Source organism: Arvicola amphibius, chromosome 12 (assembly GCF_903992535.2).
Source record: "Arvicola amphibius chromosome 12, mArvAmp1.2, whole genome shotgun sequence".
Taxonomy (NCBI): Eukaryota; Metazoa; Chordata; class Mammalia; order Rodentia; family Cricetidae; genus Arvicola; species Arvicola amphibius.
In genome coordinates this window covers 13,889,030-13,911,141 of record NC_052058.2, presented here as the reverse complement: position 1 = coordinate 13,911,141, position 22,112 = coordinate 13,889,030, and the positions used below count along the sequence as shown (strand labels likewise).

At 43.5% G+C, this 22,112-nt stretch overlaps 1 protein-coding gene across 1 annotated transcript; it reads left to right on the top strand.

Annotated features, from left to right (window-relative positions):
* The first annotated feature begins 11,408 nt into the window (after positions 1-11,408).
* LOC119827714 (sphingolipid delta(4)-desaturase DES1-like) lies at positions 11,409-21,188 on the top strand. Its single transcript, XM_042054002.1, is given in 6 exon segments — positions 11,409-11,534; positions 12,537-12,727; positions 14,231-14,395; positions 14,605-15,346; positions 21,043-21,118; positions 21,121-21,188. Coding segments are annotated over 6 exon segments (1,368 nt in total).
* Positions 21,189-22,112: the final 924 nt, after the last annotated feature.

The following is a 22,112-nucleotide window of genomic DNA, read 5'->3' as shown; positions in this document are numbered from 1 at the left end:
TGCCTAGGCCGCCAAGGCTTGCTGAGCACCAAGCAAAGGTTTCACCTTGCCAGGCAGTCTGCAGCCTGTGGAATCTAAACCCCAAAGCCGAGCTGGCCAGGTATGACAGCCTTTCTCCCACCCGTTCTCTCACCTTTCTAGCGAGTAGTTGTAATTATTTTATAAATGAATTGGCACGTGAACAAAGTTTAAAAACAAAACCAAGGTCTGGGGATAAGCTTGGGGGTCGGATGCTTGTCTTGCATGGACAAGGCCCTGGGGTTCATTCTCAGAACCACAGAGAAAATACAAGTAAATAAACTAAAGAATGAAGTGTGGATATAAACACACACACACACACACACACACAAAAAAAAAAAAAAAACTTGTCTTTAAGCACACACTGTGAGGTGTGATAGGGACGCCAAGCAAAGGCCAGCACAGCGAGGAAGGAGGCAAAGGTGCCCAAGCAGAAATGCCAACCACAGTTCCTGGCACTCTTGGGGCTAACCTGCTCTCCACTGGCCAGCCTGCCCAGACCCCTGTTATCACCTCTACTGCGCTCCTAAGACTAGCCAATAGCCTATAAGTGCTTCAGTCAGCACACTGACAGGATGACCGGGTACACCACTGCAAGGGAGGGCATAGCCTGCTGAGGCCTGCTGGGAGGTTCAGGTTTATCCCTCTGCACACATTTGAGGGCAGGGTTCTTGATTTTCACCTCTCACCCTTGGCTCCAGCCTTCTGAACTGCTCACCGTGGCCCAAACCTTCCCTACTCTATGAGGGGCAGTTTCCCTCCACTGAACATAGTCAACTCCTTCCCACCCACGTGGAACCCCTGGAGAGTATGTTGCCAATCCTCTATCCAAACATGGACTCTCCTGGTACTTCAGCTCTACGGAATCCTACAATAGACCCTCTCGCACTGCGGGCCTCCTCCAAAGTGCACAGTCCAGGCAAGTCTCTGAGCCTCCCTCCAAATTGCTCCTGTAGGAGCTCTGTCTCTTGCTAATCACCAAAGCAGGCACATTTATTATTCCTAACCCAGCGAGGATGAAAACATTCTAACTCACTGGATAGTGGTGGTGCACACCTTTAATTCCAGCACTTGGGAGGCAGAGGCAGGCAAATCTCTGTGCGTTCAAGGCAAGCCAGGTCTACAGAGTGAGTTCCAGGACAGTCTGGGCTACTCAGAGAAACCCTGTCTTTAAAAGCCAAAAAGAAAAAAGAAAAAAGAGAAAGAAAAGAAAAAAAAAGAAAAGCTTCCAGCACTAGTTGCAGGTCATGAGGACATGCTGAATCCACTTGTCTTAGTTAGGGTTCCTATTGCTGGGATAAAACACCATGACCCAAGACAGCTTGGGGAGAAAGGGGTTGGTTTCAGCTTATAGCTTTTAGGTCTTACTCTATCACTGAGGGAAGTCGGGGTAGGAACACAAGGCAAGAACCTGGAGGCAGGAGCTGAAACAGAGGCCACTATTAATGGGTTATTCTTCCTGGCTTGCTCAACCAGGCTTATTCAATTTGCTTTCTTAAAGACCATGTGCCCAGAGGTGGCCCACTCCTGGTGGGCTGGGCCCTCCCACATCAATCACTAATTAATAAAATCTTGCCTACAGGCCAATCTTCTAGAGGCATTTTTCTCAACCGTGGTTCCCTCTTCTCAGATAACTCCAGCTTTTGTCAATTTGACAAGAAAACAAAATCCAATTAGGACACCACCCAACCTGAAGTGTAGGATAAACTTAGGGGCTGGGTCTGGCTCTGTGGTAGGACACTTGGTTGGCAAGCAGAAGGCCCTAGACTGGATCCTCAGCATGGTAAAAAATGAACAAATAAAGAAGCAGAGTATATTCTATGATATATTCACTACATCTGAATAAAGTTACAGTTGAAAACAAATAAAACCAAAGCAGAGAGGTAGCCTTGACTCCCTCTTACCTGTCACCCACAGGCCATGAACTCCAATGTGGTGCAAGAGGCTTCAAAGTCTAGTTTACACGAAGAAGGTTAACAAACACGAGACAAAGAAAGTTCATCAGAGCGGGGAGAAGTTCAGACAGATTTCCTGTGTGTTTGCTCAAAAGCCATCCCAAAGCTCAGTATGGGAGAGGATGGATAGGATACAGTGTCACAGCTAGAATAGATTATGTTTGAAAAGGAAAGAAAGAAAGAAAGAAAGAAAGAAAGAAAGAAAGAAAGAAAGAAAAAGAAAAAGGCTGTTTCTTGGCATGTGCTTTAGAATACCCAGGTGCCTCTGCCTGGATCTTAAACACCCTCCCCTCCCTTTCCTGTGGTGGAGGCTCTGTTACAATGCAGGTGCTATTGGGAGGCATGGAAACTGTGTAAGAGGTGGGGCCTAGTGAGAGGTCGGCAGGCCATACCCCTGAAGAGAATCACGGGACTCCCACCCTCTCATCCTCACCACCCCAATTCCCTGGCTATGAGTTGAGCATATTTTTCTCCAGTATGTGCTCCTGCCATGCTGTGTCACCACAGGCCCCAAGCAAGGCCAACAAATCAAAATCTGAGACTTCTAAAATTCCAAATCAGAACAAACCTGCTTTCTTCATAAGCTGATTACTTCAAGCTCTTGTTGTGAGTGGAAGGGAAAGCTGACTCACGCACACTCAGTTCCAGAAGAAACTTGGAGCTGAGGGCTAACTCTGGTGTCTGTGAGCACACCGAAGTGCATGCTGGCCTCTGGGCTCCCTCAGTATCACAAGTACCTTTTAGAGAGTCTGTGTTAACATCCCGACTCTTCTCAGCTCCTCTCACCCCACTCCCGACCCGAAACTTCTCCAGCTCATGGACTTCCCTCCCCCAACTTCTCATTCCCTTATAACTCTGCTATTTTGGCCATGAGCTCTCTTGGTCCCTTCTCTCTTGGTTCCCTTTCTCTTGTTAGACTCTTTACCACCTCCCTCTCTTATGGCCAAGTCCAGTCTGCTGGCCATGTCTCGCCTACTGCTTTCTCTCTCTGTTCTGGACTTTTTCATATGCCTCTGGCTGTACTCTCCTGTGTATCTACAATGAAAACCTTCTGCCTGATGATACGTTGGAGCAGGCATGTCGTCAGTTCATACATCTGGTGCTGAAATCCTAAGTTTACACACATGCCAGACTTGAGAAATGTGTGCGTGACAATTTGGATAAAAATCACAGAACTCATGAGTCTTCCTGTCCCCAAAGGAAAGCCAGGCCAGCTTGGCACAGTGGTGCTGGCTTGAATTTCAGATGCTTGGGAAGTTGAGACAGGGAGATCACAAGTTCAAGGCCAGCCTGAGTAAAATAAGACTCAACCTTGAGAGAGAAAGAGAGGGGGAAGAAAAAGAAAGAAAGAAAGAAAGAAAGGAAGGAAGGAAGGAAGGAAGGAAGGAAGGAAGGAAGGAAGGAAGATAGATACATTTATGCAATAGCAATATAAATCTAATCACCAGACAGGTTAAGACATTCTGGAGCTAGGCATGGTGGTAGCCCTGCAATCCCACCATGTGGGAGGCTCAGGTCTCAGGAGACAGTGAACTTGAGTCCAGCATGGGCTGTTTAGCTAGATTCTGTCTCGAAAAACAAAACCAAGCAAATAAGTTTAAAATTTTTATTTAAAAATTTGTGTATGGGTGTTTTGCCTGCTTGTTGGTAAGTGTACTACATGCCTGCAGTGACCACAGAGGCCAGAAGAGGGCATTGATCCCCTGGAACTGGAGTTACAGATGTTTGTGAACCGCCAAACTCTGGTTCTCTGCAACAGCAGCCAGCTTTCTTACCTGCGGAGCCGACTCTCCAAACAAACACATCCTAAAACCCACAATCTCCAGACACATCCAATCTGCTGCGTTGTTCCCACTGTTCTCATGGTGACTCTTTCCCACCCAACAACTGGTAGAAGAGCCTGTCACTTATAAAGTTCAATGAAGTATAAAATGCAATGTCTGTGTGAAACTGTCATGAAAATACTTCATTTCCTGATTGCATTGTGGACAAAACAAGGTTTTATTCCATAGTTTTGTCCATGGTAGCTTTCATAACAGACCGAAAATACTGATAGATACAGAATGCATCTTTCTTCTCTTAAGCCAGACATTAAAAGACTGGCAAAAATGTAAAATAATGCCATGTTCTCTCTATAAGTTAATATAATAACCTTCGATATGCTGCTAATCAGAAAAGTGCCTTAGCCAGGTGTATGGAATCCCTACAATGGAATTCCAGCCCTTGGGAGACAGAGGTAGGTGGATCTCTGTGAGTTCAAGGGTAGCCTGGTTACCTAGCAAGTTCCAAGACAGCCAGGGCTACATAGGAAGACCCTGTCTCAAAAGTACTTTGGTTATAATTCTCCCATTATCCATACCTATCTCCCCTCCTTGGTGCCTAACAGAAACAACAACCCTTCCTCATGTCTCTCTCTTTCTCTCTCATTCCACATGAAAGGACACATACCATACGTGTTCATCTTAATTTGCTGATCATAATGATCTCCAGTTCCATTTTTCTGCAAATGACACAATTTCTTTCTCCACGGCTAAGCAATTCTGTTCTCATCAGCTAAAAGAGAGCTACCTCCAGCTAAGGAGTCAGATCATGTCATCTGAGAGAGCGCCACCTTCAGGTGGGGATCAGAGTGTGTTAGCTGAGAGAGTGCCAACTTCATTATTTTGGAGGTAAACCTGAGATAGAAGTAGTCAAGAGAGACAATTTCATGTGTGGCATCACGTTGCCTGCGTGCTATCGTTTGGAAGAGGCTCTGCCTACATATGCTCAGAGAGCAGCACCTCCTTCTGGGAGCCAGGCCTTGCATTCACTCGGTAGGCAGACACACACACCGGCAGCAGAAACTGCCAAGCGAGGCCCTGTCCCAGCTGTGGCATTACCTCAGCCACCAGAGAGGTCAATCTGCCTCCTGCAGTCTCAGAGAAGGTAGCATATCCTATGACCTCCTAGATCAACAGACAATCTCCCTATGCCAGCTCAGAGAGTGACCAGTTATGACCTTAGACCTCCTAGAAACAGTGGGGGTGGATGTACCTCTACCATTCATGGCTGAGTCCCATCATCGTCTGGATTCTGTGACCCTTCAGGAACCGCTCCACTTGAATTCAAGAAATATGGACTAGGGAGGATGCTGCCCCTCGCTGTTCCCAGCAGTTAGAGACCTGCACTTGGTAGTCCGGCTGACTAGGCGTCCTGGAAAAAGTCCCCATTTGAGCCATAGGCTCCTGCTATGATTTGGATGTAAATTGTCCACCGTAGGTTCCTGTGTTGAATGTTTGGTCCTGAAAGAGGTTGTGGAACCTTTGGGAACTGAAGCCAAATCGAATACAGTGGGTGACTAGAGGTTCATAGCCTGGCCTTGATTCCTGGTCTCTCTTTGCTTTCTGAACTCAGATCTGGACCAACTCCATGGTCACCACAGGAGTCCACTCCAGCGGCCATGCCTGCCCTGACTTTATGAACTGTATCCTTAGTTTTTGTTAGTTTGTTTTTCCAGACAGGGTTTCTCTGTGTAGTCCTAGCTATCCTGGAACTCACTATGCAGGCCAGGCTGGCTTCAAACTCCCAGATATCTGCCTGCCTCTGCCTCCGCAGTGCTGGAAGCCTGTGTGTGCCACCACGTCCGGCTTCAGACTGCATCCCTTAAACCACACCCCCACATAATCTTTTCTCCCTTCAGCGAGCGGTTCAGCAAGTTATATCATCATAGCCTGGAGAGAAGCAACTAATAAGGAAAGCTGGTTTCAAAAAAATTCGGTTGTTTCTGTGATTAAGCCTCGACTGTGCGGTTTTTAGCTTTGAATCTGGTTTCTTGGAGGATGTGGCAGAGCTATTAAGTGTAGGCCAAAGACTCTGTAAGCAGAGCTGAAAGGGCCCTTCCTATGGGAGTCCAGGAATAAGAATATAAAAATGTAGATTCCAGAAATAAAAATATAACAATAAAGAAATATAAAGTTGTAAGCCTAGGAGAATGAGAACAGACTGTCAGCAGCTTTCTCAGCAGCTTAAGGATTAACTATTAAGAGTGGGTTACTCAGTCAGGTGGTGGTGGCACATGCCTTTAATTCCAGCACTGAAGAAGCAGAAGCAGGAGGATCTCTGTGAGTTTAAGGCCAGCTGGGTCTACAAGAGCTAGTTCCAGGGCAGGCTCCACAGCTACAGAGAAGCCCTGTATTGAAACAAAACAAAACAAAACAAAACAAACAAAACAAAAAAAGCTTTACAACCCCATAGCTCTATTTGTGAGACTGAAGCGGCCCTCTGCAAACTTAGGGTTGCTCTGCAAACTGAGGATCAGCTTTTAGATAACCACCCTGACCACTCATGACCAGAAACTGGTGTGAGCTGAGTTAACTTTTCAATGATGGGACTTACGTGACTTTTGACTTTCTGGTTTTATATTGCCCCAGACTCTTCCCTGCTATGCAAAACTGGCAGTGCCAGGGGAGGTGCAGAGCCTTGGTAGACACTGTCCAGGAACGCCAGGGAAAAACAGTGAACTAAATACAAACACTAGTTTAACTGAAAAACTCTGTTAATGGAAATTGCAAAGAAGGGCAATTTGTGTCTAAGTTTCACTTCAAGATTGTAAAGATTCCTTTGCTATGGCCTAATGCTTACTATAAAAAAGAGGAGTAAATAACCAGACAGTCGCCAAAACAAAACAGCAGCCTACAGAATGGGAAAAGATCTTTACCAACCCCACATCAGACAGAGGACTGACCTCCAAAATATACAAAGAACTCAGAGAAATTGGTCACCAAAAGAACAAATAATCCAATAAAAAAATGGAGTACAGACCTAAACAGAGAACTCTCAACAGAGGAATCCAAAATGGCTGAAAAGCACTTACAAAAATGTTCAACATCCTTAGTCATCAGAGAAATGCAAATCAAAAAATTCTGATATTCCATCTTACACCTGTAAGAATGGCCAAGATAAAAAACCTTGATGATAACTTATGCTGGAGAGGTTGTGGGGTAAAGGGAACACTTCTGCATTGCTGGTGGGAGTGTAAACTGGTACAGTCCCTTTGGATGTCAGTGTGGTGATTTCTCAGAAAATTAGAAAACAACCTTCTTCAAGATCCAGCTTTTGGGTATATATCCAAAGGATGATTAATCATACCACAAGGACATTTGCTCAACTGTGTTCATAGCAGCATTGTTTGCCATAGCCAGAACCTGGAAACAACCTAAATGCCCTGCAACTGAAGAATGAATAAAGAAAATGTGGTACATTTACACAATGGAGTACTACACAGCAGAAAAAAATAATAACATCTTGAAATTTGCAGGCAAATGGATGGATCTAGAAAACATCATATTGAATGAGGTAACCCAGACCCAGAAAGACAAGTATCATATGTACTCACTCATAAGTGGCGTTTAGACATAAAGGAAAACAAAGCAGCCTACATATCACAATCCCAGAGAACCTCAACAATAAAGATAAGAGAGACATACATGGATCTAATGTACATGGGAAGTAGAAAAAGACAACATCTCATGAGTAAACTGGGAGCATGGGGACCGTGGGAAGGAGTTGAAGGGGAGAGGAGAGGAAAGGATGGGAGCAGAGAAAAATGTGTAGCTCAATAAAATAAAAAAGGAAAAATCTATTTTCCGAAAAAGAAAGAAAAATCTATTTTTTTAAATAAAATTGAGTTGAAGATTTAATTGAAGATCCTTTAGTGTCAAAATAAAACTTTAAACTATGAATGTCATAAATTTAAACCATAAAGTTTCCACAATCTCCTCAACTGGGAACCAAGCGTTCAGAACTCCAGCCTGCAGGGGGCATTTCATACTCAATCCATAGTAGACCTTTCCTTAAATCAGGAAGGAAACTTATTCCAATAGAGGCCACAGCCATCTCCTTCCAGATTGCATTTGTCTGACTGAACCTCATGCTTATCTTGACCTGGAAGAGGGAACGGGGATAGAGCACTGGGTGTTTCATACTTACACCACCCAGAACAGAGGAAGCAAAGGCTGTGGTAGGGGCTTGGAGATTGCTGTTTCAGGGAACCCCAAAATGTCTACCCATCTGTTGTGGACTATTCCTTTACACTGTGTGAAGATGTGTCACTGTGATTGGTTTAATAAAAAGCATAATGGCCAATAGCTAGGCAGGAGATATAGGTGGAGCTTCTGAACATAGAGAACTCTGGGAAGAAGAAAGGTGGAGTCACCAGCCAGGGGCAGAGGAAGCAGGATGGGCAGTACAGAGTAAAGGTAACCAAGCCATGTAAAAGAATGTAGATTAAAAGATTAACTTAAATGATGAGAACTAGTTAGGAACTTGTCTAAACTAAGACTGAGCTTTTATAATTAATAATAAGTCTCCATGTTGGGTTTTTTTTTTGTGTGTGAGCTGGCAGTTAAAGAAAAATCTGTCTACATCCATCCTCCAAAACACAAATATGTAAATGAATTGCAAAGACTATTGGTCTCCCAACAGTTCTCTGTGTTCTTAATTACAAATATTAAATTACCTGACTATGGTGGTGCATTCCTACATTTCCAGCTATTTGGGACACTGAAGCGGAAGGTTTGCCTGTTTGAGGAAAACCTACGCAGCAAAGATGTGGCATTAAAACAAAATAAAAAATAAATAGTAAACCATGTAAATAGTAAACCAAAATTAAAAAAAATACTAAATGGTTCAATGACACGCGCCTGTGGTGTCAGGTACCACTGAAACAGTGGTAGAGGGCTGACATGATCTCAGGAGTTCAAGGCTGGCCTGGGCAACATGCTGAGAACCCCATTAGGAAAAGACACAAGTGGGGGCAGACAGAGGGAGGAGAAAATCAGAGGTAATAGAGACAAGGGGGACGTAACTCAGTGGTAGACTTCTCACCCAGCACATGCAAAGCCCTGGGTTGTCTGTCAGAGGCAAAGTCTCTTTTACGTAGTAGAATTAGCCACAGAAATGGGTTTCATGGTCACATCTTCATTCATGCTTTGCCCTCCTGCCCCTGTGCCCAGCCTCAGTAGATTATCCTGGTCCTATTCCTAGCAGGCCTCATTCCACTTAACCCATCACAAGGATCCAGTTACCTCTTATTTAAGAGCCCCCCCCCCAATCAGCTTTTGAGTTTCATGAGGGTCTTATTCTTAAACTTTGCCTGTTATAGGCACATATCTGAGTTCAGAGGGCACCTGCTGAGACTTCCAGGTTCTTGGGACAAGAATAAATAACTGGACCACGGACACATGGGTAGTGATGGAAATAGAGAGCGTGTTTAAGGAGAAAGGCATTTTCCAGAATGGATGTTGGCTAGAGAGCCGGGATGGGTCTGAAGCCAAGATGTGACCCAGGGTGAGCATGGCGACCCTTCATACAGCAAGGTCAGCACTTGCCTTCTCCCCTGCAGCTCCTGCTCTCGTGTGAGCTCTGTCCCTTACGAGCATCCCTGGTGGGGAGGGCTTTCCAGCCTTTCTGCTGAGTCCTTTCATGCGTTGTCTTAGTTACTTTTCTGCTGCTGTGATAAACACCATGTCCAAGGCAGCTTAGAGAAGGAAGCGTATAGTTGGGGCTTACTGTTCCAGAGGGTTAGAGTCCATCACCATGGCCCTGGGGAAGTGTGGCAGCAGGCAGTCTCGGTGACTGGAGCCAGAAGCTGCGAGGCAAGGGGTCGCATCTTGAGCTACAAACAGCAAACTAAGAGAGTGAATTGAATTCAAAATGGCAAGTGGCTTTTGAAACCTAAAAGCCTGCCCCCCTGTAATGAGTCTTTCTCTGTACTGTCAGCTCCCAAATAACAACACAGAGACTTTTTTTTTTTTTGGTTTCTTGAGACAGGGTTTCTCTATAGCTTTGGAGCCTGTCCTGGAATTCGCTCTGCAGACCAGGCTGGCCTCAAACTCACAGAGACCCGTCTGCCTCTGCTTCCTGAGTGCTGGGAATAAAGGCATGCACCACCGCCACCCAGCCATGCAGACCTATTATTAATGATAAAAGCTTGGTCTTAGCTTAGGCTTTTTTTCTAACTAGCTCTTATAACTTAATTAACCCATTTCTATTAATCCACATTCTATCACGTGGTTCAGTTATCTTTCCTCTGTCCCATATGTCTGATTTGTTCCATTGGCTTCTCCCACGTGTGTCGATTGTTTTCTCTTCTTCTCTTTGCCCAGAAATCCTTTCTATCTCTCTTGCCTCGCTATTGGCCATTCAGTTTTTATTACACCAATCACAGCAACACATCTCACACAGGGTACAAACATTCCACAACAACCTTAGTAACATATTTCCTCCAACAAGAGCACACCTCCCCACATAGGGCCACCAACTGGTGATCAAGGTTTCACATGGCTGAGAGTACGGGGGGGGGGTGTCTCATCCAAACTACCATATTCTGTCTCTTTGTGTCTTACTCCCTCAACCTGTGTCCACATTTTAAGATGAGCCTTCAGACTGACCTGGAAATCTCCAGGTCACACAAGATTCCACAAGAACGTGGCATTTTTAGGTTTGGGGTGGTAAAGGCACCATTAGACATTTTCCTCAGAGGTTTTGCCAAGGTCCTCTGCACCAGAGAACCCATGCCACTAATCCACTGTAGACAACAGAGTTATCCCATCCTTCCAGAACAGCAGTTCCTTGTCTGTGGCATCGCTGCCATCGGGAATCAAGGAGGTATGATACCAGAGCAGAGACATTTCCCGTTCTTCTTTGTTTGTCAAACGTGTAGGCTGTGCCTCGGTAGCTTTGGGGTCGTCCTTTTCTCTAGAGCTGGAGTTATGAAGGGTCAGTCACCAGATGGGAGCTGGCAATAAAGTCAGGTCCTCTGGAAGAGCAGCCAGTGCTCTTAACCGCTGAGCCATCTCTCCAACCCCCAGTGATACATTTTGAAAGAAGTAAAGAGAAGCTATTTATTGGGAAATAATCACTGATTATGTATGTTCAGAAATACAGGACAAAAATTATTGAGGTTAGGCTTGGTTGAAGCAAATAAAGAATGTTCATAGGAATTTTTCTTCTATAAGTAAATTTTAACAAAGCTTCTTATAGGCCAGTCCTTCTCAATGCCATTATTAGTTTCAGTTGAATCATTTTGAAATGATCATAAAAAAGAAGAAAAAAAAAACATTGACAATCTATTGTGTGACTTTTCCTGGAGATCACCCCCCTTAGGGCATCAATGGCAGAAAAGAAAGAATTCCAGATGTCTCTCTTAGTGATCCAGTATATTTATTGGGTGCCTTACAGGAGGATGGGTACGGGCTATTTACAAGAACATGTAAATAACAGTACAAGTCCACCCCAGTGCTGGTGATGGCAAATAGAAGTCGCATCCCCTGGACTCTCTGCAGGACTTACAGGAAGCACAGCAGGTTCACACAACCCTGACTCTGAGATTCAAGGAAAGATCCGAGATGTTTGTCTGGGAGAGCAGTGGCCAGGTGGAGAGCTGGGAATACAGCCATGGCGCAGGCTCTAGGTCCTGTGGATCAGGTTCTCCAAAGAAGTGTGGGCAGCGGATCCCGGACAGGCCGTTCCTGCCAACCCAGCCATGCACGAGGACATGCTAGGCCAACGATATGGGGTGCGGTATGTGATGTTAAGACAAATTAAAACTCGTGCAACAGGATTCTGGTATACCATAGATCCTGGACCCTCACTGAGACTCCTCTCAGATATCCTGCTGTTGGCCCGAGTCATGGAGATCCTGCCACTATGGTTCTGCAGGACCAGCCCCTTCACACACTCTGGCAGGTCATCATAGATAGGGTAGGTGTTGGGGTGGGCCAATTCAAAGCCCTGGATGTCAGTCTGGGTGGCAGCTGATTTGATCAGCCTGGGATACTGGGACCTCCCCCTTCCGGTGAGGGGTAGAACCTACTCTTCTATGCCCATGCCATTGGGCCTGCTCTCCCACACCCTTGGTGAGGGGTGGGGGCAGCTCTCCCATGAGGGACAGTGCCAGCTCTTCTGCTGCAGTGGCCAATAAGGGGCAGGGCCAGCTAAGGGAGGGGCCTGTTGTAGAATATTAATTTCAGATGCATTATATTTGTTTATAGTGTGGAATACTTTAATGATACAACAATGTTTTATATTCTTTTATGTTGTGTTTGTTTAACTCTCTGAAGCTGTATTACTTTGCCTGTCTAAAACACCGGATTGGTCTAGTAAAGAACTACGCATCCGAGCGTGAGGCAAGAGAAAAGATAGCAGGGCTGGCGGACAGAAAGAATAGAGGAGGGGAAGTCTGGGGAGAGAGAAGGGAGGAGCAAGAAAAGGAGAATGAGAAGAGGACACCAGGGGCCAGCCACCCAGCTGCATACCCAGCAATGGAGTCAGAAGGAAACAAAGGCATATAGAATAGAGTAAGATAAAAGCCCAGAGGCAAAAGGTAGATATGATAATTTAAGAAAAGATGTCTAGAAACAAGTCAAGCTAAGGCTGGGCATTCATAAGAAATCATAAGCCTCTGTGTATTTATTTGGGAGCTGTGTGGCGGGCCCCCAAAAGAGCAAAGGAATAGAAACAACCAACAACAGGTGCCAGCTCTGCCCCCACCTCAGATTTCAACACCCATGTTTCCTGTGGCAGCCTCTGGTCACATGGGCCACAGAGATCAACACAGACCCAGGCTACAGTGGGACCACGGACTCAGACATGGCCCTCAGCAACAGATCAGGCCTGGATATCACCATGATCAGGCCTGGAGTCAGTGCAGGCCACCCACATCAGTATGGCCCAGGTGGCAGCATGGCCCTTGGATACCGCCGACATGATCTCTGGTGGCTTACTAGACCCCAGGCCTGTGTGGCCTCTGGTGGCAACAGAGGCCACGAACATCAACCTTCCCTGTCCCTTTTATGTGGGCTGCCACCAGAAAACTTGGCTCAGATTTAGGATGAATCTTTTAACTCAAATAATCCAATCAAGAAAAATCCATCGCACGTGTGCCTAGAGTTAGCCAATTTGACAAACAAGACTAGCCATCACATATGTGTTCTCCGAGAAATACCTGTTCAGACATTTTACGATCTTTAAATTGGATTATTACTTATTTGTACACGTTTTAAAAGTTCCTTATTTATTCTATGTAAAATTCTCTTATAGAATAGGCCCATTTCCGGATGTGAATTCCCTGGGTTTTGAATAGTCTTGACTTTTTCAATAGCATTAGCAGAAGAAAAGATTGCTTTGGTTTTTTATTTTAAATTTATTTATTCCTTTTACATACCAAGCATAGTTTCCTGCTCCTGAAGAAAAGATTTTAATACAATCTACTTTCTCCTTTTTTGCACCAATCCCTTAAAGAAGGGTACATAAGAAACCACAGAGGTCGTGAAGATTCACCTCAGTGTTTTCTTCTGAGTTTAGTGATTTTACCATTGGGTCTTAGGCGCAGTTTTACTTAGCAGTCACACTTGTTTAAAGGAGGGTGTCCTGCTTGTGAGTCTACATGTTAGTGACTAGCTGCTCTGCCACCGTGTCATGGAAAGGCTCATCTGATCGTGCAGGCCCTTGAGCTATTATTGTAGTGTTTTAACTATTACTACTAATTGAAAACGCAGTACAAATTATCTGTGATAGAGTTGAATTGGTCCTTGAGAACCATAAAGAAAGGTTTCATATTTTATAACACCTTAAAATGAATTTATCACCTTTAATCCCAGAACTCGGGAGGCAGAGGGATGCAGATCTCCGAGCTCGAGGCCAGACTTGAACTACAGAGCGAGTGCCAATACAGGCTCCAAAGCTACACAGAGAAACCCTGCCTCAAAAAACAAAAACAAAAAAATAGATCTCTCATTTGTCACATGTGTTAGTAATGTAATGATTCCAGAGCTCTGCCAAAGCATAGTTAGAACACATAATGTTAAAGATATGGACTTCCAGCTGGGCAGTGATGGCACATGCCTTTAATCCCAGCACTCAGGAGGCAGAAGCAGGCAAATCTCTGTGAGTTCGAGGCCAGCCTGGTCTACACTGAGTTCAAGAACAGCCATAGTTACATTGTGATACATTGTCAGGTGGGTGAGGAAGAAGAAAAGATATGGACATTCCAGTATTTCAATAAATTCCCATATTATTATGTTATAGCATATTAGAACTTGCTATCAAAATATTGTTTGCCAGTAGCATATAAATATTTGATTATACCTTCATTAATGGGAATATTATGATCTTAAAAAATGTAATTAAGGAACTAACATCATTATAATTTCTTGTGTGGTCTATATGTGTATGGTATGTGTGTATGGTGAATGTGTACATGTGTGTGGGGTTCACAGCACTCGTGTGCCCCCGGGTCCAGAGGACGTCTTGAGTGGCTCTATTGCTCTCCTCTTTGCCCTTGAGACAGGGTCTCTCGCTGAACCTGAGCTACGCTGGGGGCCAGCAGCAAGGTCTGGGGATCTTCCTGTCTCCATTCCGCCAGCATCAGGGTTACAGGCACAGTAAGCCATGCCTGTTCTTTCCTCAGCACTGGAAACTGAATCAGGTCCTCACGCTTACACAGCAACTGTGCTTACCCACTGAGCCATCATCTCCCCAACTCACCAGGTATAACTGCTTCACTCTGTTCACGGAAACCTGAGAGATTATGATTGTAATTGCACTAATCTTCATTTATAATTCTTGTTGTATGTTCTGTTCTTACTGCAAAATATCCAGAGATAAAATCCTTGGTGAAACCTGACCCCAACATGATCTGGATCATATCCATGATATTTCTTGCCCAGCTGGCTTTATTTTACTTAGTGAAAGACTTGGAATAGAAATGGGTCCTATTTTGGTCCTTTGTCTTTGGTAGCTCCATTAACCACTCCTCAACGACTCTGAGGATCCCTGAGATTTCCCACAATTTCCCCTTTGGCCACTACAGGGCGCTGTGGAACTGCTGGTTTGGAATATTTGCTAACCTCCCTATTGGAGTTCCATATTTGGTTTCCTATAAAATGTATCACATGGATCATCATCGATACCTTGGAGCTGATGGCATCGACGTGAATATTCCTACCGATTTTGAGGGCTGGTTCTTCTACACCACACTCAGGAAGCTTGTCTGGATTATTTTTCAGCCTCAATTTGTGATTTTTCGTCCTCTATTTATCAACCTGAAACCAATTTCCTATCTAGAAATCATCAAGACTGTAACCCAGACCATTTTTGACATTATACTTTACTATGTTTTTGGAATTAAATCTCTAGTCTACATGTTGGCAGTCTCCCTGCTTGGCCTAGGTTTGCACCCAATTCCTGGGCATTTTATAGCCGAACATTATATGTTCTTAAAGGGACACGAAACATACTCATATTATGGGCCTCTGAATCTGCTGACCTTCAATGTGGGCTATCATAATGAACACCACGACTTCCCCAACGTTCCTGGAAAAAACCTGCCCCTGGTAAGTGGAAGATTTGGTAAATATTTTCATTCCTAATAGTTGTATAATCCAAATTAGCCTTCACTTAATTGTTTTTTAAAGAAAGCTAGTATATTTTATCAACCAAAGCTGCTTATTAAAATGAAAATCTAAGTGTGATATACATCTAATGCCCAACAGGCTAGTGTTTACTAAGGGTACACGCTTTTAGATCCTGAAGCTTAGTGGTTACATTTAAGGCCCAGAAGTACTGGGAGCTGTGTAAAGTCTGTTGTCCAGCAAATGACTCTGGTTAGGCCTCTCAGCGTCCTTTCTAGTGCAGTGAGGAGACACCGTGACCAAGGCAGCTTAGGAAAGAGAGCATTTCATTAGGGGCTTGCTCACGGTTCCGGAGGGTTAGCCCGTGATCCTCATGGCAGGCACTATGGCAGCAGGCATGCGGGAATGGTGGTGAATGAGACTGGACCAGGCATGGGCTTTGGAAATCTCAAAGCCGGCCCCAGTGACATACCTCCTCCAACAAGGCCACACCTCCTAATCCTTTGCAAGGGGGCCATTTTCATTCAAAGGCCACAAACTCGGAATTAGGAAGCAAATCCTCCTGTGAAGTGAGCAGCAGCAATCTCAGGGTGAGCAGGATTCTTCACTGTCAGTCACATGGTTCTGAGAAATCACCATGCTGCATTCCACAGTGGCTGTACAAATTTGCATTCCCATCAGCAATGGAGTCCCCCTACTCTACATCCTCTCCAGCATAAATTGTCATTAGAATTTTTGGTCTTAGCCATCCTGATGGGTATAAAATGTTATGTCAGAGTTGTTTTGATTTGTATTACTCTGATGGCTAAGGATGTTGAGCATTTCCTTAAGCGTCTTTAAGTCATTTGAGATTTTTCTCTTGAGAATTCTCTGTTTAGATCTGTAGCCCATTTTTTAATAGGATTATTTGGTAGTTTGATGTCTAGTTTCTTTTTTTTAAAGAAATCTTTATTTTTAATTATTTTTATTTCATGTTCATTCGTGTTTTTGCCTGCATGTATGTCTGTATGACGGTGTCAAATTCCCTGGAACTGGAGGTACAGACAGTTGTGAGCTGCCATGTGGGTGCTGGGAATTGAACCTGGGTCCTCTGTAAGAGCAACCAGTACTCTTAACCATTGAGCCATCTCTGAAGCCTCTAATGTCTAGTTTCTTGAGTTCTTTGCATATTTTTGAGAACAGTCCTTTATCAGAAGTGGGGTTGGTGAAGATCTTTTCCTCCTCTTCTATGAGGTTCAGTGTGGTTGGATAAGTTGAGGTCTTTGATTCATTTGGACTTGAGTTTTGTGCGTGCTGATAGATATAGACCTATTTGCATTCTTCTTCACGTTGACATCAGTTATACCAGCACCATTTGTTGAAGATGCTTTTCTTTCCATTTTATATTTTTAGCTTCTTTGTAAAAAATCAGATGTTCATAGGTATGTTGGTTATTATCAGGGTCTTCAATTCGATTCCATTAGTCCTCCTGTCTGTTTTTATGTCAATACCAAGAAATTTTTATTACTGTAGCTCTATAATATAGCTTGAAGTCAGGAATAGTGATGCCTCCAGATGTTCCTTTATTGTACAGGATTGTTTTGGCTACCTTGGGTTTTTTGTTTTTCCATATGAAATTTAGTATTGTTCTTTTGAGGTCTATGAAGAACTGTGCTGGGATTTTGATGGGAATTGTATTGAACCGTAGATTGCTTTCAGTACGATTGCCATTTTTACTATGTTAATCCTAACTATCCACGAGCATGGGAGATCTTTCTATTTTCTGATATCCTCTTCAGTTTCATTCCTCAAGACATAAAGTTCTTGTCATACAGGTCTTTCACTTGTTTGCTTAGGGTTGTCCCCAAGACATTTTATGTTGTTTCTGGCTATTGTGAAGGGTGATGTTTCTCTGATTTCTTTCTTGGCCAAATTATCATATGTATATTGGAAGGCTACTGTTTTTTTTAAGTTGATCTTATATCCTGCCACATTACTGAAGGTATTTATCAGTTGTAGGAGTTCCCTGATAGAATTTTTCGGGTCACTTATGTAAACTATCATATCATCAGCAAATAGCAAATGTTTGACTTCTTCCTTTCCAATTTGTAGCCTCTTGATCTCCTTTTGTTGATCTACTGCTCTAGCTAGGACATCAAGAACTATACTGAACAGATATGTAGAGAGTGGACAACCTTGTCTTGTTCCTGATTTTAGTGGAATCGCTTTAGTTTGATGTTGTCTGTTGGCTTGCTGTATAATCCATTTATTTTGTTTAGGTATATTCCTTGTACCCCTGCTCTCTCCAAGACCTTTATCATGAAGGGATGTTGTATTTTGCCAAAGGCTTTTTCATCATCTGATAAGATGATCATGTGTGTTTTTTTAATTGTTTATATGGTGGATAACATTGACAGATTTCCATATGTTGAACCATCCCTGCATATCTGTGATGTAGGATTTACCTCTGTATGCTGTGATTACCATTGATTAATAAAGAAACTGCTTTGGACCTATAGCAAGACAGAACTTAGCTAGGTGGGGAAAACTAAACTGAATGTTGGGAGGAAGAGTCAAGGAGAAGCCATGTAGCCCTGCCAGAGACAGATGCCAGAACTTTACCTGGTAAGCCACAGCCTTGTGGCAATACACAGAGTAATAGAAATGGGTTAAATTAATATGTAAGAGTTAGCCAATAAGAAGCTAGAGCTAATGATCTGAGCAGCGATTTAATTAATACCGTTTCTGTGTGGTCATTTTGGGAGTCTGGGCAGCTGGGAAACAAACAAGCAGCTTCCCACTACAAATTGGCTCACCAACATGGTTGACTAAATCCACGTAAAACCTAAGAAAGCTTGGAAAGGAATTCTAAACACTAAAAACAAAGTTTGGCCGCATTTTTTTTTCCAGATGGGCTTTGCTTGCTGGTGGTATGCTGCAGCTCCTTTAATAGAGGTTTTCCTGGATCAGCAGTAGCAGAAAAAAAAAAAAAAAAAAAAAAAAACCACGCTGTTTTGAAACAGTGGCTTCCTGGTCCTTTCTGCCAGCAAGAATCCTGGTTCTTTTTTGGGGGTTGATGCCCACCACCCACTTCGGGTCTGGTTGCTTATATGCCCACTCAGGGTCGGGAGGAAAGTAGCTGAGACCATGCCCAGGCTCAGCACTTCCTTCCTGGGCAGGCTGTGGGATCAAGTCTACTAGGAGTACAAAGGCAGGAAAGCATGGTGGATTCCATACACAGAGATATATCCAGGCCGCACAGTGCACTGCATGGCAGATTTAGCTTTTATTCAGATAAAAAGGGTTTATTGCTGCATGGTGCTACCCAGAGTTACAGTGGTGAGGGTGGCTCCCACCCAGCAGTCCTAGAACCTGCGGTGAACTACCTCCACCATATCTAAAGCCAGAGAGAGGCAGAGTCAGCACCCAGGGTCACTGAGACCAAGCTGCTTAGCATTTTACAAAGTTCTCTTGGGCAGAAAAGGATTTTAGATACACAGGACAAATTCAGACATAAAAGACCTCTAAATGAGACACAGTGTGTTTTAAAAATGAATGTAGGCTTGGGAGAGAAAAGAAAAATAGTATAGAGAGTTATAAAAAAATAAATGGTTTAACAAAACAAAACAAAGTCTTTAAAGAGATAGAGTACAAATAGTCATAGATTAAAGGATTAAAGATAATAAAATAAATATTAAAAAGTAATAGGGTAAAAACAAACAAGCTGATGGAGGAGTGTCTATGTGTTACTTTTATTGGTTAATAAAGAAACTGCCTCGGCCCTTTGATAGGACAGAAAATTAGGTAGGCGGAGTAAACAGAACAGAATGCTGGGAAGAAGGCAGTGAGGCAGACACTTCAGGCAGTCACCATAGGCAGTCACCATGCCTCTCCTCTCTGAGTCGGATGCAGGATAAGATCTCTCCTGGTAAGCCACCTTTCATGGTGCTACACAGATTACTAAATATGGGTTAAAGCAAGATGTGAGAATTAGCCAATAAGAGGCTAGAGCTAATGGGCCATACAGTGTTTAAATGAATACAGTTTCCGTGTAATTATTTTGGGTAAAGCTAGTTGGGTGGCAGGAAGCGGTCCACTGCCCCACCATTATACAACAACAAGCCACATAAAGATGAAATATGCACAGAGAGTCTGGGTTATGTATATCGTTGTGTTTTCTTTGAATTTTTTGGCTGTGAAGGAGCTAAGTAACCAACATATATACTTTAAAGGTATCTTGATATCAGAATTTGAGTCTAAGGATATGTTGCTTTGAAAAGAGGTTCTTCTTTTGTTTCCATAGAGGATGAGAACCTGTGGAATCCTTCCAGACTAATGTGGTTTAATGCACCAAGACCCTCTGAAAGGTCACTGTGAACACCCCCCCAAAAATACTTCATCCAACAGAAAGCAGGAAGCAGTTTGGAGAGAACTATGCCCATATTCCCAAATATTGTTTATAAATGTTTGTTTACATTTAAAAGGGGATATGCTATAGAGATTTGCATTGGTATGGATCTTGGTTTATTGATACAAATTTAAGATCAATTTTGTTATATGTATAGTTCTGCTCTTGATTAAGGTAATGTGTTTGTGCAGCTCATTTAAAAATGTAATGTATAATTAAGAAATATAGGTTAATAGATAATCATCTATAACAGTCAAGCTTGTAGTCATGTTAGTTAGGTTTTCTAGATATATCGAGATATATTTCAGTTAGATAGCTATTCTTCAAATCTTTCAGAATATGGCATTTAAAATGTTTAAGAACTTAGGACTTTGCATTACAGAGAGACACATCTGCTCCTGGCAGCACCAGGAGCCATCTTCAAGAGGAAGATGGGCATCAAAGAGGCTCCTTATGGAGTTTGCTAGCCATTTGGGCAAGAAACTGTTCTTGCCTAGACTGCTTTATGGTATGTTGTGTAATCTGAAAATGCAGGATCCACAGAGAGATGAGTGTTGAACTTGCCTAAAGGTGAGATGATCCTTCAGGGTTCCTGCTTCATAGAAGAGTCTGCAAGACATTCTGCAGGACACGAAAGTGACTGACAAACTGCCAATATAGGTGGAACTGTCTTTGAAATTTCCTGCTTCATGGAAAAATCTGCTTAATACTATGGGCCTGTGGGCTGAAGATGGGTGCCCCAATGTTACAAAAGAACTTTGGGTGACTGTCCAGACAGCGAGAGATCTCTGTCAATTCTAGAGTTTTGGAAGTTGCTTACAATGCACTTTCTGTTTGCTTAGGTAATATTAAATCCTTCTGGAGTTTTTGATGGACCTGAAGAATAGATAGTAGTAATTATAGTTTTCCTTAATTATGATAAAAATAAAGTAGATATAAATATAGTAACTGTGATTCTTACTGCAGCTCTGGGATGAAACCTACTTGATCATGGTGGAGGATGCTTCCGCTGATGTCCTGGATTCAGTCTGCCAGTATTGTATTGAGCTAATTTGAATCAGTGTTCACGAGAGAGTGGGTTCTGAAACGGAGCTGTGCGTGTGAATGGTGAATCTGATGTCTTATTCATGACAGACCTGCAGGGAGTCTGAGGACCATGAGCAAAGGTGGTGCTCCATTCACGGTCTGGCTTCAGTATTTGCGTCCCCTGTCTGTCAGAACATGCACCCATCACTAGCGAGCCCTCAGTTAACACCCACGTCTTCACCTTGCTGTGTTTTTTCACTTCCAGGTGAGGAAAATAGCAGCCGAGTACTACGATAAACTCCCCCAGTACAACTCCTGGATCAAAGTACTGTATGATTTTGTGATGATGACACCCTGAGTCCCTACTCACGGATGAAGAGCCTCCGAAAGGGAATGAGATTCTGGAGATAAATATCACAGCCAAAGGGATTCCTCTCCAAAGCTCCATAATAGCTGACTAAAGTGGAATTTTTTATCTTATTAGCTTAAGATCAGTGATGCTCAGAAGCTGCCCGGAAGAATTTTATCTCCATAATATCAAGAAGCTGCTCTGGTCCCTGTCAGCCTGACTCTTGTCATAGAACTCAACCATCTCCGAGAGAGTGTTCCCCTTGTCTGCCATTTTGTAAGCATATTGTAAAACTGTCCATTTCTACTATATGATTTTGTCACAATTCTATCTTTAAAATAACTAATAACTTAAGGTATTAATCACAGTGTATCAATATCGTTTCTTTGTACTTTTCTTCCTTTATTACAATGGTTACCTGGGGTACTAAAGGAAATTTATTTTAATTTTCCATTCGAAAGTGGGTTTTCCCCCAGTAACTTTCCTTAGTCCTTGGGAGAGGAAATTGACTCTGATTCTCACGGGCCTGAGGTCTGACTCTATGTGGGACGCCACACGCAGGTTGTGGTGGTTTGAAAGAAAGAGGTGCCCTAAGGGAGCGGCACTGTTAGGAGCTGTGGTCTGGCTGGAGGAAGAGTGTCACTGTGGGGATGGGCTTTGAGATCTTTCTCAAGCGTCATTCAGTGTGACAGTCTTCTCATTAAGACGTAGCCTACACCACGTCTGCCTGCACGCTGCCATGCTCTCTGCCATGATGGTAATGGACCGAACCTCTGAAACTGTAAGCTGCCACCTCAGTTAAATGTTTTCCTTTGTAAGAGTTGCCATTGCCATGGTGTCTCTCCACAGCAATAAAAACCCAAACTAAGACAACAGGTTTCAGCGCCTGAGCATGCAGGAAGGACCTTCTTGATTGCTGTGTAGACACCGTGCAGTGGCTAAGAGCACTGGCTGCTCTTCCAGAGAAACCCAGGTTCCCCTCTCCA